The following is an 18,696-nucleotide window of genomic DNA, read 5'->3' on the forward strand; positions in this document are numbered from 1 at the left end:
CCTCTTATGTCTAGGATTCTAATTCTATGTCCTTCCTAAGCCCTTAGGATCATCCATAGAAGTCTGTGACTGACACACCTTTTTACCTTATGTTTACATTGTTATCTGTATTTTGGAACCTGTTGAATGTAGGAAATGGGTCTGATGATTCTGATAGAAAAGCAGTAGAGGATCAGATTCTGCTGGGACGAAAAAATTGTGACCTATGTTTAGGCTTCTATTGATTCCCACCTATATTACTGTAAAGGCCTCTTAATTGGTATACTTAGCTTAGGTCTCACCCTCGCTAGGTACTGCCGTCCAAGTGATTTTCTTTTAAGAGGAAATCTGACTAATGTGACTCCCTTAATCAACTTCTATTTCTTCTAGAATAAAATATAAACCATTTATCCTTTAAAGACCTGCACAGACTTGTCCCAACATATCTTTCCATTCTCACTGGGCGTTACTCCCTCTTGCACTCTGGGATCCAGTCAAACTGGCTTTCTCTTGGATTCTCAGATACAACACTGCCTTTGTACCAACCACCCCACATGTCGGTAACGCTCTTTCTCTTTACCTTTGTCTCAAAGTCCCTCTCCTAAGATATAGCTCAAGCATTATCTTTTGCACGAAGCTTTTCCCAATCCTTGTCCTAACTACCAGTTCCCTTCCTCCTAAACTACCTTGTATTAAATTACTTTGCATTTATTCATGTTATACTTATGCTGTATATATTTCTACATGTATCTGTGCTATTATCTGTCCCTTTCCAGAATATAAGCACCTTTTAAGGGGAGATTGTTTCAGTTTTTGTACCTGTGTCTTCAGGGCCAAAGACATAGTAGGCACTTAATACATGTTTGTTGATTGACTGATGATGAAAAACTTAGCTGTTAATACCCAGAACAGTGGAAGAAAAGATATAATATGTCAGAGACAAAAATTTCCATGCAGCACAATGGAGACTCACTTTCCCTCTGAAATGGAACTTTGTAATCTTAAAGCAGTGGGAAAAGCTTTTCCCACAACAGGCTGGTGATATTCTTTCAAATTTTTGTTTGTTTTTATTAAATTTTTTTTAAAGTTCACTGATCATCACAAAAACCCAGTAAATGCAACTAAAGATAAAACAAAATGTCCAACCAATATCTAAGAACCCAGAGCTAAGGGGAGACGTGACACTGCACTGCACAGCGCGCACATAGGGCAGAGTGACGCATGTGTGCAGCAGACAGCTGTGGACAGAAACAAGAGGAAAAAGAGAGAGTGTGTGTAGGGGGGTGGGGGAGAGGGCAGGTATTATATTAACCGCTGGACAATGACAGCGTTGAGCAGGTTGGCCTCCTTCAAGGTCTGGTTCTCATCAGCCAGTTCTTTGTTGGGAAAGGTGGTCATAAGAACAAAGCTCATGGCTGCCATTGCTGGCCGGGCGTCGGCAATGAAAAGCCGGATATCGCTGATCCTGGTACAAGAAAGAAAAACAAGAATGTCAGTTACCCTGGTACACTTTGTGATGCTGCAAGAGAGGCAATAAAAGAATGGAGAGATCCTTTGACCCCATTTCCCAGGGTCCTCCCACCAATATTACTGCCTGAAAACAGGGAGGGCCCATGGGGCTATCACCTATGAATACTATCACGGACAGCAACTTTGGAATTAAAAAACCATAGAATATTAATGCCAGAAGAATCTTTGAGCTTTTCTAGCCATGGGATCATAGCTTTAGACCTGGGAAGGATCTTGAAAGAGGGAACAGAGGCTAAGCATGATGTGCTCAAAGTCACATAAAGAGTTACTGGTAGAACTGAAACCATGACCTCGGTCAGTGTTCCATGTCTTACACTACCTGGGCTCAAAGGAGACCCTGGTGGTCGTAAATCTTCCCCTCTCTTTTTCTCTCCTCTAGAAGAAATGTTTCAGATTCCTACTTAAGAAAACTGGAATCTACATTATTAAAATATTTTGACCTTACAGAAGAACATAGTACATGGGCATCAGGCCATTTACTTCACAATCTTGTGAAGTAGGGTGATACAAGTGCCATCTCAGAGGGCTGAAGTGACCTGAACATGTATACAACTTCAAATCCAGTACTCTTTTCAATACACTCCTTTTTCTTCATGTGATTGGCTCAGATACATAAAGTTAAGGTAAGCTATTAGTAGGAAGATATCTGAAGGGGTTAACTAGCAATTTCAGGTTCAGTGGGAACACTGGCAAGGTCTTGTGGGACTAGAGGAAGGTCTAAGAGTCCCACAGTGTGAAGCAATTTCTGTTCCTTTGACCTGAACGTGATGGTTCAGGAAGGTTGAAAATATTTTCAAGGAAAATGGCAAAGTTTGCATTCGATACTGTTGAAGAGTGGGAAAAAAAATCTCTCTAGTCTCAAGTTTCCTCTTTGGAAAAAGAAGGATCCTGTAGGACTTGCTGACCTTAATACTGCTTCCACTAGAAGCTTTTTATATCCCAAGCTCAAATGTCCTTGTGGTGCTATGATCACAGACAGAAAACATGAGTTGGTACTGGGTGGTATGTTAAGGTTAACACCTTGTTGATATGCAACATTTCCAAAGGCAGAACCTAGGAGCCAAAAGTCAATGCTCCAACTAGAGAGATACCTAGCCAAGAAAGTGTTCAGAATGTGAAGTACTACAAAAACCAGTAACCATTTCTGGATAAGCTGAGGCAAGAGTTCTAAAGATATTGTGAAAGTAAAGAAATGTGAATTGTGGAGCCTCAGAGAAGGGAAAATAGTAACAGTAATAACAACAACTTGGTATTTCTATAATGCTTCATAATTACAAAGTGCTTTCTATAAATTATCTCATTTGAGCCTTGAAACAATCCTGTTGAGAGCAGCAAAGAAAGTATTAAATTATATTTTTAGAGAAGAGGAAATTGAGGTTCAAAGATAGAAAAAAAATGATTTGCCCGATGTACTATAACTGACAAAGTGTCAGAACTAGTATTAGAATTCAGGTGACCTAAATCTCATTTTAGTTCTCTTGTAAGTGAAAGAGAGATAATAGGATTATAGCTAAGATATCAAGTGCTTTCCTTCTGAGATGATTTCCAATGGTCTGTATGTAACTTGTTTGCATGTAGCTCTTTGCATAAATGTCATCTTTCCCCCCTTAAACCTTGAGCTCCTTGAGAGTAGGTTCTGATTTTGCCTTTCCTTGAATCTGTAACTCTTAGCAGAGCAGGTACTTAACAAATATTTGCTAACTCACTTAGATATAAAGACAATCCATGACTCCTAGTACTTATATGCTTTACACATTCAGGTTTTTAAAGCTCAAAAAAATAAAAACCTTCCAGCACACACATTATTTTGGTCCAAAGAATCAATTTTTACATGTCTACATATAAAGCACAGATTGAAGAGACAGAGATTCAACAGTTCCAACCCATGAAGGAAGGGCAACATTCATAGGTACCTTTTCCTAGGGTTGAAATGTTCACTAGATCTGAGGAAATAAGAGGCCAAAGGAGGTCATCCAACTCATCACTCTGTCGTGAGGCTGGCCTTGTTTTGAGGCTGTGATTGGCATCCCCTTGTATACAAACTCCATCAATGAACTGGGATGCCTGCCTAAGTCTATTAGAAGTGGTACAAAAATATTTATAGCAGCTCTTTTTGTGGTGGCAAACAACTGGAAACTGATGGGATGAATTAGGTAATGGCTCAATGAATTTTATCATATAACTGTAATGGAATACTATTGTGCTGTAAGAAATGATCAAGGGGATGGTTTCAGAAAAACCTGGTAAGACTTGTATAAGCTGAAGCAAAGTGAAGTGAGTAAAACCGGGAGAATATTTTACACAGTAACAACAACACTGAATGATGATCAACTGTGAGACTTAGCTACTCTGAGGCAATAAAACGATCCATGACAATTCCAAAGGACTCATGATTAAAAATGTTATCCACTTCCAAAAAGGGAACTGATGAACTCTGAGTCCAGTGAAACATATTTTTTCTCTATTTGTCTTGTTTTTCCCCCCTCTCAACAAGGCTAATGGGGAACTAAATTTTATATGATTTCATATGTATAATGGGGTATTGTATTTCTTATCTTCTCAACTGGTGGGGCAAGAGCTAGAGGGAGGGAGAAAACTCGGAACTAGAAATAAAATTTAAACACAAAAGAAAAAGAAAGAAAAGAAGTGGTCTCCACTCTCATAGGCAATTTCTGGGTAAGGAAGACCATTACTTTACCTGTGACGGTGGTTAAACTTCTGTACCAGTCTCCCGCCATCAGCGAGCCTGATTTGGATGTTGGTTGTGGGCTCTGACTCATCAATTGCGATGGAGGAACTGGCTTTGGCTTCATTTTCTGCCTGCTGGGCTGGAGAGCTTGTGTTCAATACCTGGGGGGTAGTGCTGAGGAAGGAGACAGGCATCAGGATCATGAACAATAACATTCACATTCTGGAATAATAATGCACTTTTAGTTCTTATCAAAGTTATGTACTAGGTCTACAGAGATGTTTTCTGTAGTTTTCAGAATGACCCAGATAGTGGGGATTTAAGTAACTAATATCCCTATGCTGAAGGTCAAGTTAGCATTTGTTTGTCATTTCTTTTTAAATTTCTAATCTTATTTCTTTTGGGTCTGGTCATGCTAATTCGTTTGGCAACTTAGCTTTTGTGCTTATTTTGAATAACTGTTATGGTTACTAATGACCATAATTACAAATATAAGTTGCATGGCTATTAGTAATGGAACACTAGTCTTTGAGGAGTTAAAAATGAATATTCCCTACAAGGCAATGACAGTTAGTCTAAAATTTTGTTTTGATTGATTAAACATATTTGTTTTATTTTTCTTTTCAATGGGAAGGAGGAAGAAAAATAAATTTCTATTAACGGAAAAAATTAACTTAACTTCTCAGAGTTGTGATAAAGCACTTTGCTTGGAATGAGCTCATTACCATTTTTCCTAAACTTGCTCCTTTATTTACTAATTTTACCTGTGCTTCTACACAATTTACCTAATCTCTCACATTTATAACCTTTAAGTTACCTTAGATTTTCTTCTTCCTTACTTCTTATATAAAGTTACCAAATTCTACTGATTCCAATTCTATAACAACTCTTGTATTCACTCTTCTCTATTCCCACTGCCATCAACCTAAAACAGGCCTTCATTACCATTTGCTTGCACTTATACAGGAGTCTCTTTAGAGATCTTCCCACATCTACTCTGCTCCTTCCCAGGCCTAACTTCAATTTATAAATCATAGCACTATTAGAATACACCCTTCCCATCCTTAGATTTGGATGTGTCACTAATTTGCTTTAAAACTTTTGTCTGGAATTCAAGACCTTCCACAATGTATCAACACTCTGTCTTTCCAGGCTTACCTCATGTTATATACCTCCATGTACTCTACCTTCCAATTAAACTGGGCTCTTTTCCTCTGCCCCTCACCAAACATACCCTAGGTTCTCATGATTCATTGCTTTTGCTCATGCTACTCCCTATCTCTGCAATGCCTATCCCCTTTTTCACCTGTTGTATACACACTCCCACAATTTAGAATCCAGTTTTGCTTAGTCTTCTAGGACAGCTCACATCAGGGGTTGGTAGCTGGCTGTCAACCACCAAGTGAAAGGTGGCTGAGCATGTCAGCATCTTATGGAGAAAATGTGAAAAAGAAAAAGAAAAAATGTGGGAAGCCAGGATGTTTCTGACAGTGCCAAATAATCACAATATCTCTCTTGATGTATTCCTTGAAGGAAGAGAATAAATGTTTCAAGAAGAAGAAGGCTCTGTAGAGGCAGAATGAAACCATAAGTTGTTTTAGGAGGATAAGGGCTACAGGAATGTAACAAGAAAAAGAAAGGGAAGAAAGATCACTGAACACCTGGAGATACAAAACAGGTATATGAAAATCTTCCCTTAGAGTGGGAGGTTGGGCCATGCCAGGCATTCTGAGCTTCAAGGAATGATGATGTGCATATAAAATGTGGTATCACCAGGAGAGGATATACAATAGTTAGAGAAAGAAGAGACAAGCAGCAATGACTTGGTGCTGCTCTACTGAGGCTGCTACATGTTGACCTGCCATTCTACAGTTATCTCTTTCTCTAGATGCTCTCTCCTTTGGTGATCTTATTGGACCCAATGGGTTCAATTACCCAAAGCAGATGTTTCCCATATCTGTTTAGCCAACCCCAGCTCTCACCTGAATTCAAATATTGCACCTCTAATTGCCTATTATACATTTTGAATTGGAAGTCTTGGGCAAGAGACCTATGAAGATTATGTGTATTTGCATCACTGTAATAAGAGAAAGACAGATTTGGGAAATGAAGAGCTGCTTAAGAAGATGATATATGAGAATGGGACTGGAATTTCTTGGAACACAATTTAAAAATAAAAATGAGGGACTCTTGGTCAGGAATAGAATAGCTCTAATGGGGGCTATAACACAGAAAAACAGTAGTAGCTAGGACCAGTAATAAAAGTATGTAGGAGATAATATTCAAGAAAAGTCAATAAAAAACCTGTTGCTTGAGACATCTATATACAAATGCACAAAAAATGAGAAATAAAAAGGTTGACTATAGAGACTAAAGTAGGGAAGCAATTTCAGTCTCACAGGTATCACTGAAACTTAGTAGAATGGCACTCAAGACAAAAGCAATGAAAGGTTATATTTTATTAAAAAGGAAGAGATTAAAAGGGCACAAGAGCAGAGGACTAACATTAAGCATTAAAAAGAAATACGAGGTAACACAGAAACTAAAGGGCTTGGGAAGTATTGCAGACAGAATTTGGCTAAAGATCAAAAGGAAAAAAAGAAATGATGATGTGGCAGTCTACTACATAAGAACTGCACAGAATGAGGAAACAAAGTATTTTTTATTCAGCAAACACATAACAAATCCAGCATGAAGGCATAAGATACTTAATAGTGATGGAGACCTTCCATTATACAAACTTCTATTTGGAATGTTCTACACTAAAAGCAGAACAACTGACAAAATCCTGACTTGGTGTAATGAAAATTTCATTCTTCAGAATATGAAATCAACAAAGTTTTTCTGATCACCAAAGTGGAACTGGTTCCTGAGGTGAAAATGATGCAAATACTTGGAGAAAGTTGCTATTCCATTTTAAGAATTTATGATAGAGAAGTAGAAGAAAGTTGGGTATAGTTTCACATGCATCCTAGATTTTTGGAGAAAAGATTTCAAAGGCTTCAGAGATGGGATAGGTGGAATTCCATGATCTAAAATTCTATAGCCCAAGTCAAATGGTAAGCTCTCAAGAACTAAATTCTTGTAGCCAAATTCCAGAGTTCGCAGGTAAAGGAGAAAATATTGCAAGCAGCCAGAAAGAAAAAATTCGAGTATTATAGAAATACAAACAGGATAACACAAGATCTAGTAGTTTCTACGTTAAGGGATTGAAGGGCTTGGAATATGATATTTCAGAAGTCAAAGGAACTAGGATTAAAACCAAGAATCACCTACCCAGCAAAACTGAGTATAACACTTCAGGAGAAAAAATAGTCATTCAATGAAATAATGGACTTTCAAGTATTCTTGATGAAAAGACCATAACTGTATAGAAAATCTGACTTTCAAACACAAGAATCAAGAGAAGCATGAAAAGGTAAACAGGAAAGAGAAGTCATAAGGGACTTATTAAAGTTAAACTGTTTACATTCCTACATGGAAAGATAGTATTTGTAGCTCTTGAGACTTTTCTCAGTATTTGGGTAGTTGGAGGGATTATATACATACATACAGAGAGCACAGGATGAGCTGAATAGGAAGATGATATCTAAAAAAATAAAATTAAGGGATGAGAGAGATATATTGGGAGGAGAAAGGGAGAAACATAATGGGGCAAATTATCTCTCATAAAAAAAGGCAAGAAAAGCTTTTTCAATGGAGGGGAAAAGGGGGGAGATGAGAGGGGAAAAAAGTGAAGCATACTCTCATCACATCTGGCTTAAGGAGGGAATAACATGCACCCTCAATTTGGTATGAAAATCCATCTTACACTACAGGAAAGTAGGGGAGAAGGGGATAAGTGAAGTGTGGGGAGGATGACAGAAGAGAAGGCAAATGGGAGGAGGGAGTAATTAGAAGTAAACACTTTTGAGGAAGGGCATCCAAAGAGAGAATAGAGTAAAATGGGGGGCAGGATAGGATGAAGGGAAACACAGTTAAGTCTTTCACAACATGACTATTGTGGAAGTCTTTTGCACAACTACACATATGTAGCCTATATTGAATTGCTTGCCTTCTCAGTGGGGATGGGTGGGGAGGGGGGAAGGGAGAGAAGTTGGAACTCAAAGTTTTAGGAATGAATGTTGAGAATTGTTTTTGCGTACAACTGTGAAATAAAATACAGGTAATGGGGTACAGAAATCTATCTTGCCCTACAGGAAAAGAGAAGATGGGGATAAAGGAAGGGGGGGGTTGTGATAGAAGGGAGGGCAGACTGGGGAAGGGGTAATCAGAATGTGTGATGTCTTGGGGAAAGGGAAGAGAAGAGATGGGGAGAAAATCTGGAACTCAAAATCTTGTGGAATGGAATGTTGAAAACTAAAAAATCAGCTGGGGGGGGGGCGGAGCCAAGATGGCGTAGTAGAAAGACGCACATACACATAGCTCCGAACCCACAACCCATAGAACAACTACAAAGAAGTAACTCACGGCGAATTCTGCACCCAGAGGCCACAGAACATTGGAGCGAGGGAGATTTCTGTTCCGGAGAGACCTGCAAACCTCTCGTAAAAGGTCCTTCGTGCTGCGGACTGGGCGCCGGGACTAGGAGCTGAGTACAGCCCTGCCGTGGCTGCGGCACCGAGAGGAACAGATCCGAGCGGGCTTCAGGGACGGGATCTCCAGCGGCCGCACAAGTACCTCCACCCACAGGTGACGGGGGTCGGTGAGAGAGTCCCTTTGGCGGGTCGAGGGGGGAGTGGGGTGCCCCCATGGCTCGGGCCCCCTCGGGAGACAGAAGCTGAGGGGCAGCGGCAGACCAGGGCTCCCCAAGCAGGCAGGAGCCTGGATCCATTGTTGAAGGTCTGTGCATAAACTCCCTGAGGGAACTGAGCCTGAGAGGCAGCCCTGCCCTCACCTGAGCATCTGAATTTAATCTCACACTGAATAGCAGCCCTGCCCCCGCCCAAAGCCCTGAGGCTGGAAGTAGCATTTGAATCTCAGACCCCAAACACTGGCTGGGAGGATCAGGAGGTGAGGTGGGTGTGAGGAAAATATTCAGAGGTCAAGTCACTGGCTGGGAAAATGCCCAGAAAAGGGAAAAGAAATAAGACTATAGAAGGTTACTTTCTTGGTGAACAGGCATTTCCTCCCTTCCTTTCTGATGAGGAAGAACAATGCTTACCATCAGGCAAAGACACAGAAATCAAGGCTTCTGTGTCTCAGCCCACTCAATGGGCTCAGGCCATGGAAGAGCTCAAAAAGAATTTTGAAAATCAAGTTAGAGAGGTGGAGGAAAAGCTGGGAAGAGAAATGAGAGACATGAAGTCAAAGCATGAACAGCAAATCAGCTCCCTGCTAAAGGAGACCCAAAAAAATGTTGAAGAAAATAACACCTTGAAAACTAGCCTAACTCAATTGGCAAAAGAGGTTCAAAAAGCCAATGAGGAGAAGAATGCTTTCAAAAGCAGAATTAGCCAAATGGAAAAGGAGATTCAAAAGCTCACTGAAGAAAATAGTTCTTTCAAAATTAGAATGGCACAGATGGAGGCTAAGGACTCTATGAGAAAGCAAGAAATCACAGAACAAAGCCAGAGGAATGGAAAAATGGAAGATAATGTGAAATATCTCATTGGAAAAACAACTGACCTTGAAAATAGATCCAGGAGAGACAATTTAAAAATTATGGGACTACCTGAAAGCCATGATCAAAAGAAGAGCCTAGACATCATCTTTCATGAAATTATCAATGAAAACTGCCCTGAGATTCTAGAACCAGAGGGCAAAATAAATATTCAAGGAATCCACAGAACACCACATGAAAGAGATCCAAAAAGAGAAACTCCTAGGAACATTGTGGCCAAATTCCAGAACTCCCAGGTGAAAGAGAAAATATTGCAAGCAGCTAGAAAGAAACAATTCAAGTATTGTGGAAATACAATCAGGATAACACAAGATCTAGCAGCTTCTACATTAAGGGATCGAAGGGCATGGAATAGGATATTCCAGAAGTCAAAGGAACTAGGACTAAAACCAAGAATCACCTACCCAGCAAAACTGAGTATAATACTTCAGGGGAAAAATTGGTCTTTCAATGAAATAGAGGATTTTCAAGCATTCTTGATGAAAAGACCAGAGCTGAAAAGAAAATTTGACTTTCAAACACAAGAATGAAGAGAACCATGAAAAGGTGAACAGCAAAGAGAAGTCATAAGGGACTTACTAAAGTTGAACTGTTTACATTCCTACATGGAAAGACAATATTTGTAACTCTTGAAACATTTCAGTATCTGGGTACTGGGTGGGAGTACACACACACACATGCACACACGCACACACACATAGAGACAGAGTGCACAGAGTGAATTGAAGAGGATGGGATCATATCTTAAAAAAAAAAAAATGAAATCAAGCAGTGAGAGAGAAAGATATTGGGAGGAGAAAGGGAGAATTGAATGGGGCAAATTATCTCTCATAAAAGAGGCAAGCAAAAAACTCATTAGTGGAGGGATAAAGAGGGGAGGTGAGAGAAAAACATGAAGTCTACTCTCATCACATTCCACTAAAGGAAAGAATAAAATGCCTACTCATTTTGGTATGAAAACCTATCTTACAATACAGGAAAGTGGAGGATAAGGGGATAAGCAGAGTGGGGGGGGAATGATAGAAGGGAGGGCATGGGGAGGAGAGTGCAATTTGAGGTCAACACTCATGGGGAGGGATAGGATCAAAAGAGAATAGAAGTAATGGGGGACAGGATAGGATGGAGGGAAATATAGTTAGTCCTATACAACACAACTATTATGGAAGTCATTTGCAAAACTACACAGATTTGGCCTATATTGAATTGCTTGCCTTCCAAAGGGAAGGGGTGGAGAGGGAGGGAGCTGAAGAAGTTGGAACTCAAAGTGTTAGGATCAACTGTAATGTTCTTACCACTAGGAAATAAGAAATACAGGTAAAGGGGTATAGAAAGCTATCTGGCCCTACAGGACAAAAGAGAAGACAGAGACAAGGGCAGAGAGGGATGATAGAAGAGAGAGCAGATTGGTCATAGGGGCAATTAGAATGCTTGGCATTTGGGGGGGGAGGGGAGAAAAGGGGAGAAAATTTGTAACCCAAAATTTTGTGAAAATGAATGTTAAAAGCTAAATTAAAAAAAAAAAAAAAAAAAGGAAAAAAAAAATCAGCTAAAAAAATCAAATTTAAAAAAAGAACTAAATTCTTAAGACACAAACAAAAACTATGCCAATGAGGAAGAAAAAGGGGAGTGGTCAAAAGAGACAGAATGGTACACAAGGAGTGACCAATTGATATTTTAAAGAGACATATATAAAAGATAAGAATGAGCAGGTAATGAAGACACAAGAGTAGCAGTCTGTTAAGACTGTTGTAAGGATCATGTTAAAACTCGGAATGAATTGATGAGGCTTACAGATTCTAAGAACAATAAAAAGGCCTATGTTTGAGAGGAAGGGGATACTCTTGATACTGTAAGAAATGACGAAGAGAATAGTTTCAGAGAAATCTGGGAAATCTTCTCAGAATTGATACATATCGAAGTGGGCAGAGCCAAGAGAAGAATAACATTAATACTGTAAAGACAAACAACTCTAAATGGCTTAGGAACTGAACAATGGAATAACCAACTGTGACACTAGAGTACTGATAAATTACCCATGCTTCAAAGGAAGATCAGAGATGACATAGGACCATTGCTTACATTATATGACATGACAATAATGGACTAGAAATAGTAATGGATAGAACTATTACAGGTCTTCAGTGGAGATGTTCTAGGGATTGTGCTGTTTAACAAGAAAGAATGAATAAGACATTTGTTAAACACTGTGTAAAATCACTGAAGATACACATAGAAAAGATAAGTCTCTGCTCTCAAGTAACTAATTCTAACTGAATTCTAATAGAGGAGACAATACACACGGAAGGTTTCAGCAGCAAGTAAGATGGAAAGATCCCATGATCCTCAGGGTACAACAGCAAAGCAGATGGTATTGCCTCTTCTTTAATGTCATTTCTACTGATAAAATCATATCAGTTCCTGATTTTGAACTATCTGACAGTGCTAAGGACTGTGGTGGCAAGAACTCTTTTTTTGTGTCTTTAATAGATACGAATGTAGCACCTGTAAAAGCAGCTGCCAGCTTACATCTCCACAGGGGTTGCTTACCAGTTGTCATGTTTATGGTTAACATGTTTATCAATGCTCCGAACTGAGTCCTAGATAGCACTCTTATTAAATTATCAGATGACCGACACAAAACTGAGACATAACCCATACACTGGATGACAGTATCTAAAAAAGATCTCAATAAGGATTATTTAATAAGGATAAATTTAAAACTACATAGCTAGGTTCAAAGTATCAATTTTACAAGCACAAGATGGACATGCTTCCCCTAACTAGCCCTCTTGGCTAGAAAGCAGTTACTATGAAAACAGCTTGTATTTTGAGTTTAACATGAATTGACAGTATGACTGGGTAGCCAATATTGTTCGGTTGTTTCAGTTACATCTGACTCTCTGTGACCCCCTTTGGGGTTTTTCTTGGCAAAGATAATGGAGTGGTTTGTTGTTTCCTTTTTCAGCGCCTTTGACAGCTGAGGAAACTGAGGCAAACAGGATTAAACGATTTGCCCAGGGTCACACAGCTAGTAAGTGTCTGAAACTAAACTTGAATTCAGTCTTCCTAACTCCAGGCCAGGTGCTCTATGGACTGTGCCATCTAGCTGTCCCTCGACAATGCCAGCCAATACCAACTTGAGGAGGATTCAGAATTGTGATGTAACTAGATACTATGGCATACAAAAGCAGGTTGAATGAACCAGGAATCTTTATCCTGGAGAAAATTTAGGGGGAACATGATAGTTGTCTTCAAGTATTTAAAAAGCTGTCTTGTGGGAAACAGTCTAGACTTATTCTGTTTGGCTCCAGAGGGCAGAGCTAGGAGGTATGGCTAGAAGTTTCAGCTTCCTAACAATTAGAACTGTGGGATGTAACTGCCTCAGGAAGTAGTAAGTTTCCCCTTACTGGAGGTCTTCAAGCACAGGATGAATGACCATTTGTCAGGGATTTTTGAGAGAGAGTTCCTAGTCAGGAGCCAGTTGAGATAAGTGGCCTCTGGAACTCTATCCAGTGCTTAGTTTTGAGTCTGCTTCTGTGAAACCTTCCCTGATTTCTTTTGTTTAAATTGGCTTTAATCTTAAGACTTCACAAAACACTTTGCATTGGCTGGGTTTATATAGGGGAACAAGGGGAGATAAAGTGAGAGAGGTAAGGTTTATCTTTGTTCCAATGTTCTTATGTGATCTATCAGTTACCTGTATTGATGCCTCACCCTACTGCTCCTATTTACTACTGGCATCTATATAATGCTTTAAAGATTTCAAAGTGCAAACATGATCTAATATCACAACCTTATGAGGTAGGTGCTAATAAGTACTGTTATCCACATTTAATAAATGAGGCAACTGATGCTAAGCGACTTGCCCATGCAATATCTGAGGTAGGATATGAACCTGAGTTTTCTTGGTCTCAAGTCTGCCCCTCAATCCATTATGCCACACCATGATGTCTTCTATTACCTAATCTCCCAACGTCCATCACAGTACTCCATACAGGCATATTTACTGTACGTTGTAGTATAAAGTTCAACAATTATCAACAAATACAAGCTATGACTGTTGGAGTGGCGCTGAAGAAAACTTGAGTCTTTTTGGCAATGGGAACCCCTGCAGGTTCTTGAACAAAGGAGTAATCTTAACAGTGATGCATCAGGATGCTAGCTCTGGGAACATCTGTAGGATAGAATGGTAGGCAGGATATCCATTAGGAAGTTATCGCAATGACTCAAGTCCAACACAGAGTCCTTTTATCTGGAACCCAAATCATCTTAATGTACCTGGCTCAAAATTTAGTACTCCTGCCACTACCTCACAATTATTTCTTAGCTGTTAAGGCATAACTAGGACCACTGGTGAGAAACTTTAGAAAGTTTTTTAAAAGGAGGCTCTAAAACTTCAGTATGGTTAACTTCTTAAGGTAGACTTGGAACCTGCAATCTCATACTGAGATTTTATTTTTATCAGAAATCCACACAGAGTTCTCTCTTCTGATCAGGAACTAACCTTCTGGGTATATTTGGTCAAGTTCTCATTAATTCTGCGAGATTAAAAGCTATGACTCCATCTAGAGAAATAGCACCCACAGTTGGAATGCGGTAGCACAGAAAGCAAATGAGGCATATTTCATCAGGCTTCTTTGAGAAAAAGACAAAAGATAATTGTTGTGAAGCCATGAGTAGTACAAAAGACAAAGGAGCCTTTGAGTGGGAAATCTAACAGAGGGGAAAAATTACTTGGACTTTTCAAAACGCATGCCTGGTATCTGCAGGTACACATACTACGTCTAGGATAGCTACACTTTTGGAAGGGCAATGTAGCGTGTGAGGATGGTCAATGAAGTATGGCACCAGTCAAATCTGTTTCCAGACTGGTAGAGTGGAAAGGACATTGGCTTGTGAGTTAGGAGACGACCAACTGGAATCAAGTTCTGGTTCAGATGCTTATTAGCTGTCTGACTATGGGCAAGTCACTCCCTCTCTTTCATCCTAAGTTTCTGCATCTGTAGAATGATGGTAACGTTTGTGCTCCTTACCTCACAGCACTGTGAAGAAAGTACTTTACCACCAAAAGGAGAGCTCCATGTTTCACAGCTCTAAATTGAAAGCCTTCACCCTGAATCATGTTTTTGCCAATAGTATGTTATAAACAAGCAATCCACAACCCTAGAATCTTGGAGTTGGAAGACCTGCTGCAGTCTTTATTGGAACAAAAACTTCTCTGCTCTGCAGTATCCCTGAAAACTGGTCATCCAACAGGTTAATAAACTTCTCTCATAAGTTTTAACAGCTAGCTCATTTTTTAATGCTCTGATTATACCGTGATTACTGAAACACAGGTACAATGCTTTATACTAAAGAAGGGTTACATATTTTTCATTTTATGTGTATCCAACTTCAAAATCAGAGCTGGAAAGGACCTTGGAAAATAACATGTTAAAAGCTAAAACAGACTACTGTGCTATAAGAAATGATGAACAGGAAAACTTCAGAGAGGCCTGGGAGGACCTATATGAAATGATGCTGAGTGAAAGGAGCAGAACCAGAACTTTGTACACAGCAACAATCAGTGTGCGAAGAATTTTTCTGGTAGACTTGGCACTTCACAGCAATGCAAGGGCCTAAAAAAATTCCTAATGGACTCTTGAGGCAAAATGCCATCCACATTCAGAGAAAGAACTATGGAATTGGATCGCAGAATGAAGCAGACTATTTTTTCTTGTGTTATGTTTTGTTTTCATGGTTTCTCCCATTCATTTTAATTCTTCTGTGCAACATAACTAAGGTGAAAAATCTATTTAATAAGAATGTATGTGTAGAACCTATATAAGATTGCATGCTGTCTTGGGGAGGGAGAAAAGATCTAAGACATATGGAAGTGACTATAAAAAACTGAAAACAAAATAAATTCCTTAACTAAAAAACAAAAAAAAGCTAAGACAGATTGTCTAATCCAATACCCTAATTTTTATAGATGAGGAAACTGAAAGCTAGAGAAAATCAGTGACCACTTTTATCATGTCATTTTCCTGCTCCTGGGACATCCAATGTAAAGGTGCTAATTGCAAGAAAAGACTCAATAATCTGGGTCCACCTTATCCAACTTTATCCAACCCCCACCTGGCTCAGTCAGATCTTTTTGTACCTTCTCCTCACTGGGGAACTAAAACTTTATATCTGCCTAGATTTGGTCTCTCTTCCATTTATTGAAGTCCCTACTCCACAATAAAGTTAAGAACAAGGGATTTTAATTGATTTGCAGGGTCAATAAGAACAAAACTATGACCAGAAAGACAAAATACAAATTGAATTTTAGACTACATTAATAGAAGTCTAGTATGTAGAATGGGGCAACCAGATGGCACAGTGGATAGAGTGCTTGGCCTGGCATCAGGAAGACTCATCTTCATGAATGCAAACTCAGTCTCAAACACTTACTAGTTGTGTGACCCATGGGCAAGTCACAAAATGAGGGCAATGTTTACCTCAGCTTCCTTATCTGTAAAATAACCTGGAGAAGGAAGTGGCAAACCACTCCAGTATTTTTGCCAAGAAAACTCCAAACGCGGTCATAAAGAATCAGATATGACTGGACAACAACAAAAGTGTATAGAATGAGGGGGGTGATGGTCCTATGGTTCTCTGCACTGGCTAAATGTCATCTGAAAAGCTTTTATTTCTGGGCATCAAATTTTAGTTGTGATTCTGACAGGCTGCACTTTGTTACATCATATCACTGAAGATACTAAGAATGTCTAAGTTCTGACACTTAGCAGCTATATGACCACAAGGAAGCTTTTAACATCCCTGAGTCTCAGTTTCCTTATCTGTAGGATGAGGACTATAACACTTGCACTGCTTACTGCACAGGGTCATTAACAGGAAAATAATTTTTAATCTTTAAAGTATTATTTAAATCTAAGTTTAGCCTGGAGAAGAGAAGATTCAAGGGGAGGTGGTGGTGGTGTCATGATTTGTTCACAATTCTATAGTGCTTTAAGATTCACAAAAACCCTGTGGGATATGAAGTATAAATATTATCCCCATTAACAGATCTGATAACTAAGAAGTGGTACGTCCAAAGTCACAAAACTAGGATGCAATTTAATCCACACACAGGAAGCTAGGGATTCTAAAGGTAAAGATGAGGAGGGAGTGTATTCCAGTAATGGAGAATACTTTGTAAAAAGGCAAAGGCAGGAAATGGGAGTTCTGAATTCTAGGAAGAGTACATAAGCCAATTTGCTTGGAATGTAGAGTGTATGGAGTAAGCTGTGTGAGAGCCCAGTTCATTTGTCAAATGTACTTATGATGTCAAATGTAGGTGGTTTCAACTACAGGTCCAGCACTCTTTCCATTATGCCACACTGCCTCTTTAAGAAGCATCAGACTTTTTCTGTATGTTCCACAGGGAAAATGGATGGAAATTATAGGCAGGCAGATTTTGGCTCACTAGGCAAAGAGTCAGTGACTGGACCTGTTACTTCAATGGCTGTATTAGGGAGCCCCTTCACACACTCTGCTGTTGAAGTCTGGAATCTTCTTTGTAACCGGAAAAACGCATAAGATACTTGAGAGGGCAAGTGACATGCCCACAGTCATTTATCTACTATGTGTTGTTAGAGGTAGGATGTGAATCCAGACCTTCTGACTCCAAAGGCCAGCTCTCAATCTACTACACCAAACTGATTCTGTAAGAAAAACTTCCTAGCAGTCAGGGCTAACAAACAGCAGAATGGCTTGAAAAGGTTTTAAATAAGAGCCAGATGACCACTTGCTAAGGATGCTTGAAAGTGGCCAAGAACTGGAAATCGAGGGAATGCCCAGCAATTGGGGAAAGGCTGAACAAGTTGTGGTATATGAATGTAATGGAATGCTATTGTGCTATAAGAAATGACAAACAGAAAGACTTCAGAAAAATCTGGAAAGACTTACATGAACTGATGCTGAATGAAATGAGCAGAGACAAGAGAACACTATACACAGTTAACAGCCACAGTGTGTGAGGACTGATTTTGACAGACTTAGCCCTTCACAGCAATGCAAGGGCCTAAAACGTTTCCAAAGAACTCTTGATACAAAACGCCACCCACATCCAGAGAAAGAACCATGGAGTTGGAATGCAGAATGAAGCAGACTATTTTCTCTTTTGTTATGTTTAGTTTTACTCATACTTTCTCTCATTTGTTTTATTCTTCTATGCAACATGACTAATGTGAAAATATGTTTAATAAGAACATATATGTAGAACCCATATAAGATTGCATGCCATCTTGGAGAGGGAGGAGGAGAAAATTTAAAACTTATGGAAGTGATTGCTGAAAATAAATAATCTTTTTTTTGGGGGGGGAGGGGAAGGATGCTTGAAAGAGGACTGTTGACAGGTACAGCTTTGGACCAGATGAATTCTAATGGCCCTTTCAGCACTAAGATTCCAAGTCTATGAAAATTCTTCCTAATGATCTGAGCTCACAATGATGTGTTCCTTTTCTAACTCCTTTTGTGCTCATTGCGTATTGTACAATGCAGTACTTTATTATATTGCTCCCTGTGTTTCATGTGTATGTCTTGCCTCCCAACTACATCGTAAGGTCCTCCTCTTGAATTTTTTGGTAGCCTACGCCTGTAAATTGTCTGGAGAGTCATCATTTCCAAACTGGCCTAATTTATGACCCTGCTCCTGCAAACTGTCGTAGGATATACTGTTTGCCTTTAACCACTCACCAATGTGCTAATGATTGAACATTAGCAGTGAAAACAAAATGGAGTGGGGGTGAAGAGTCTACTTACTAAACCCTCTCTCTGTCTAGCTTCCGTGCTTTCCTGAGAAAGGTGATAAAACTCTAACTGCTGCAGGCCTTTCCACAAATTGGACACA

General features: G+C 39.5%; 1 protein-coding gene across 1 annotated transcript in view; it reads right to left on the bottom strand.

Annotated features, from left to right (window-relative positions):
• Positions 1-1,023: 1,023 nt before the first annotated feature.
• The window catches only part of NSFL1C (NSFL1 cofactor), a 38,827-nt gene continuing 21,154 nt past the window's right edge, over positions 1,024-18,696 (bottom strand). Inside the window, exons 8-9 of the mRNA XM_072631711.1 lie at positions 4,208-4,372; positions 1,024-1,444 (exon numbers count right to left, since the gene is read on the bottom strand). Coding sequence (XP_072487812.1) covers positions 1,282-1,444; positions 4,208-4,372 — 328 coding nt within the window. The 3' untranslated portion in view covers positions 1,024-1,281. The remainder of the gene's footprint in view (positions 1,445-4,207; positions 4,373-18,696) is intronic.

This window comes from Notamacropus eugenii, chromosome 1, assembly GCF_028372415.1.
Source record: "Notamacropus eugenii isolate mMacEug1 chromosome 1, mMacEug1.pri_v2, whole genome shotgun sequence".
NCBI lineage: Eukaryota > Metazoa > Chordata > Mammalia > Diprotodontia > Macropodidae > Notamacropus > Notamacropus eugenii.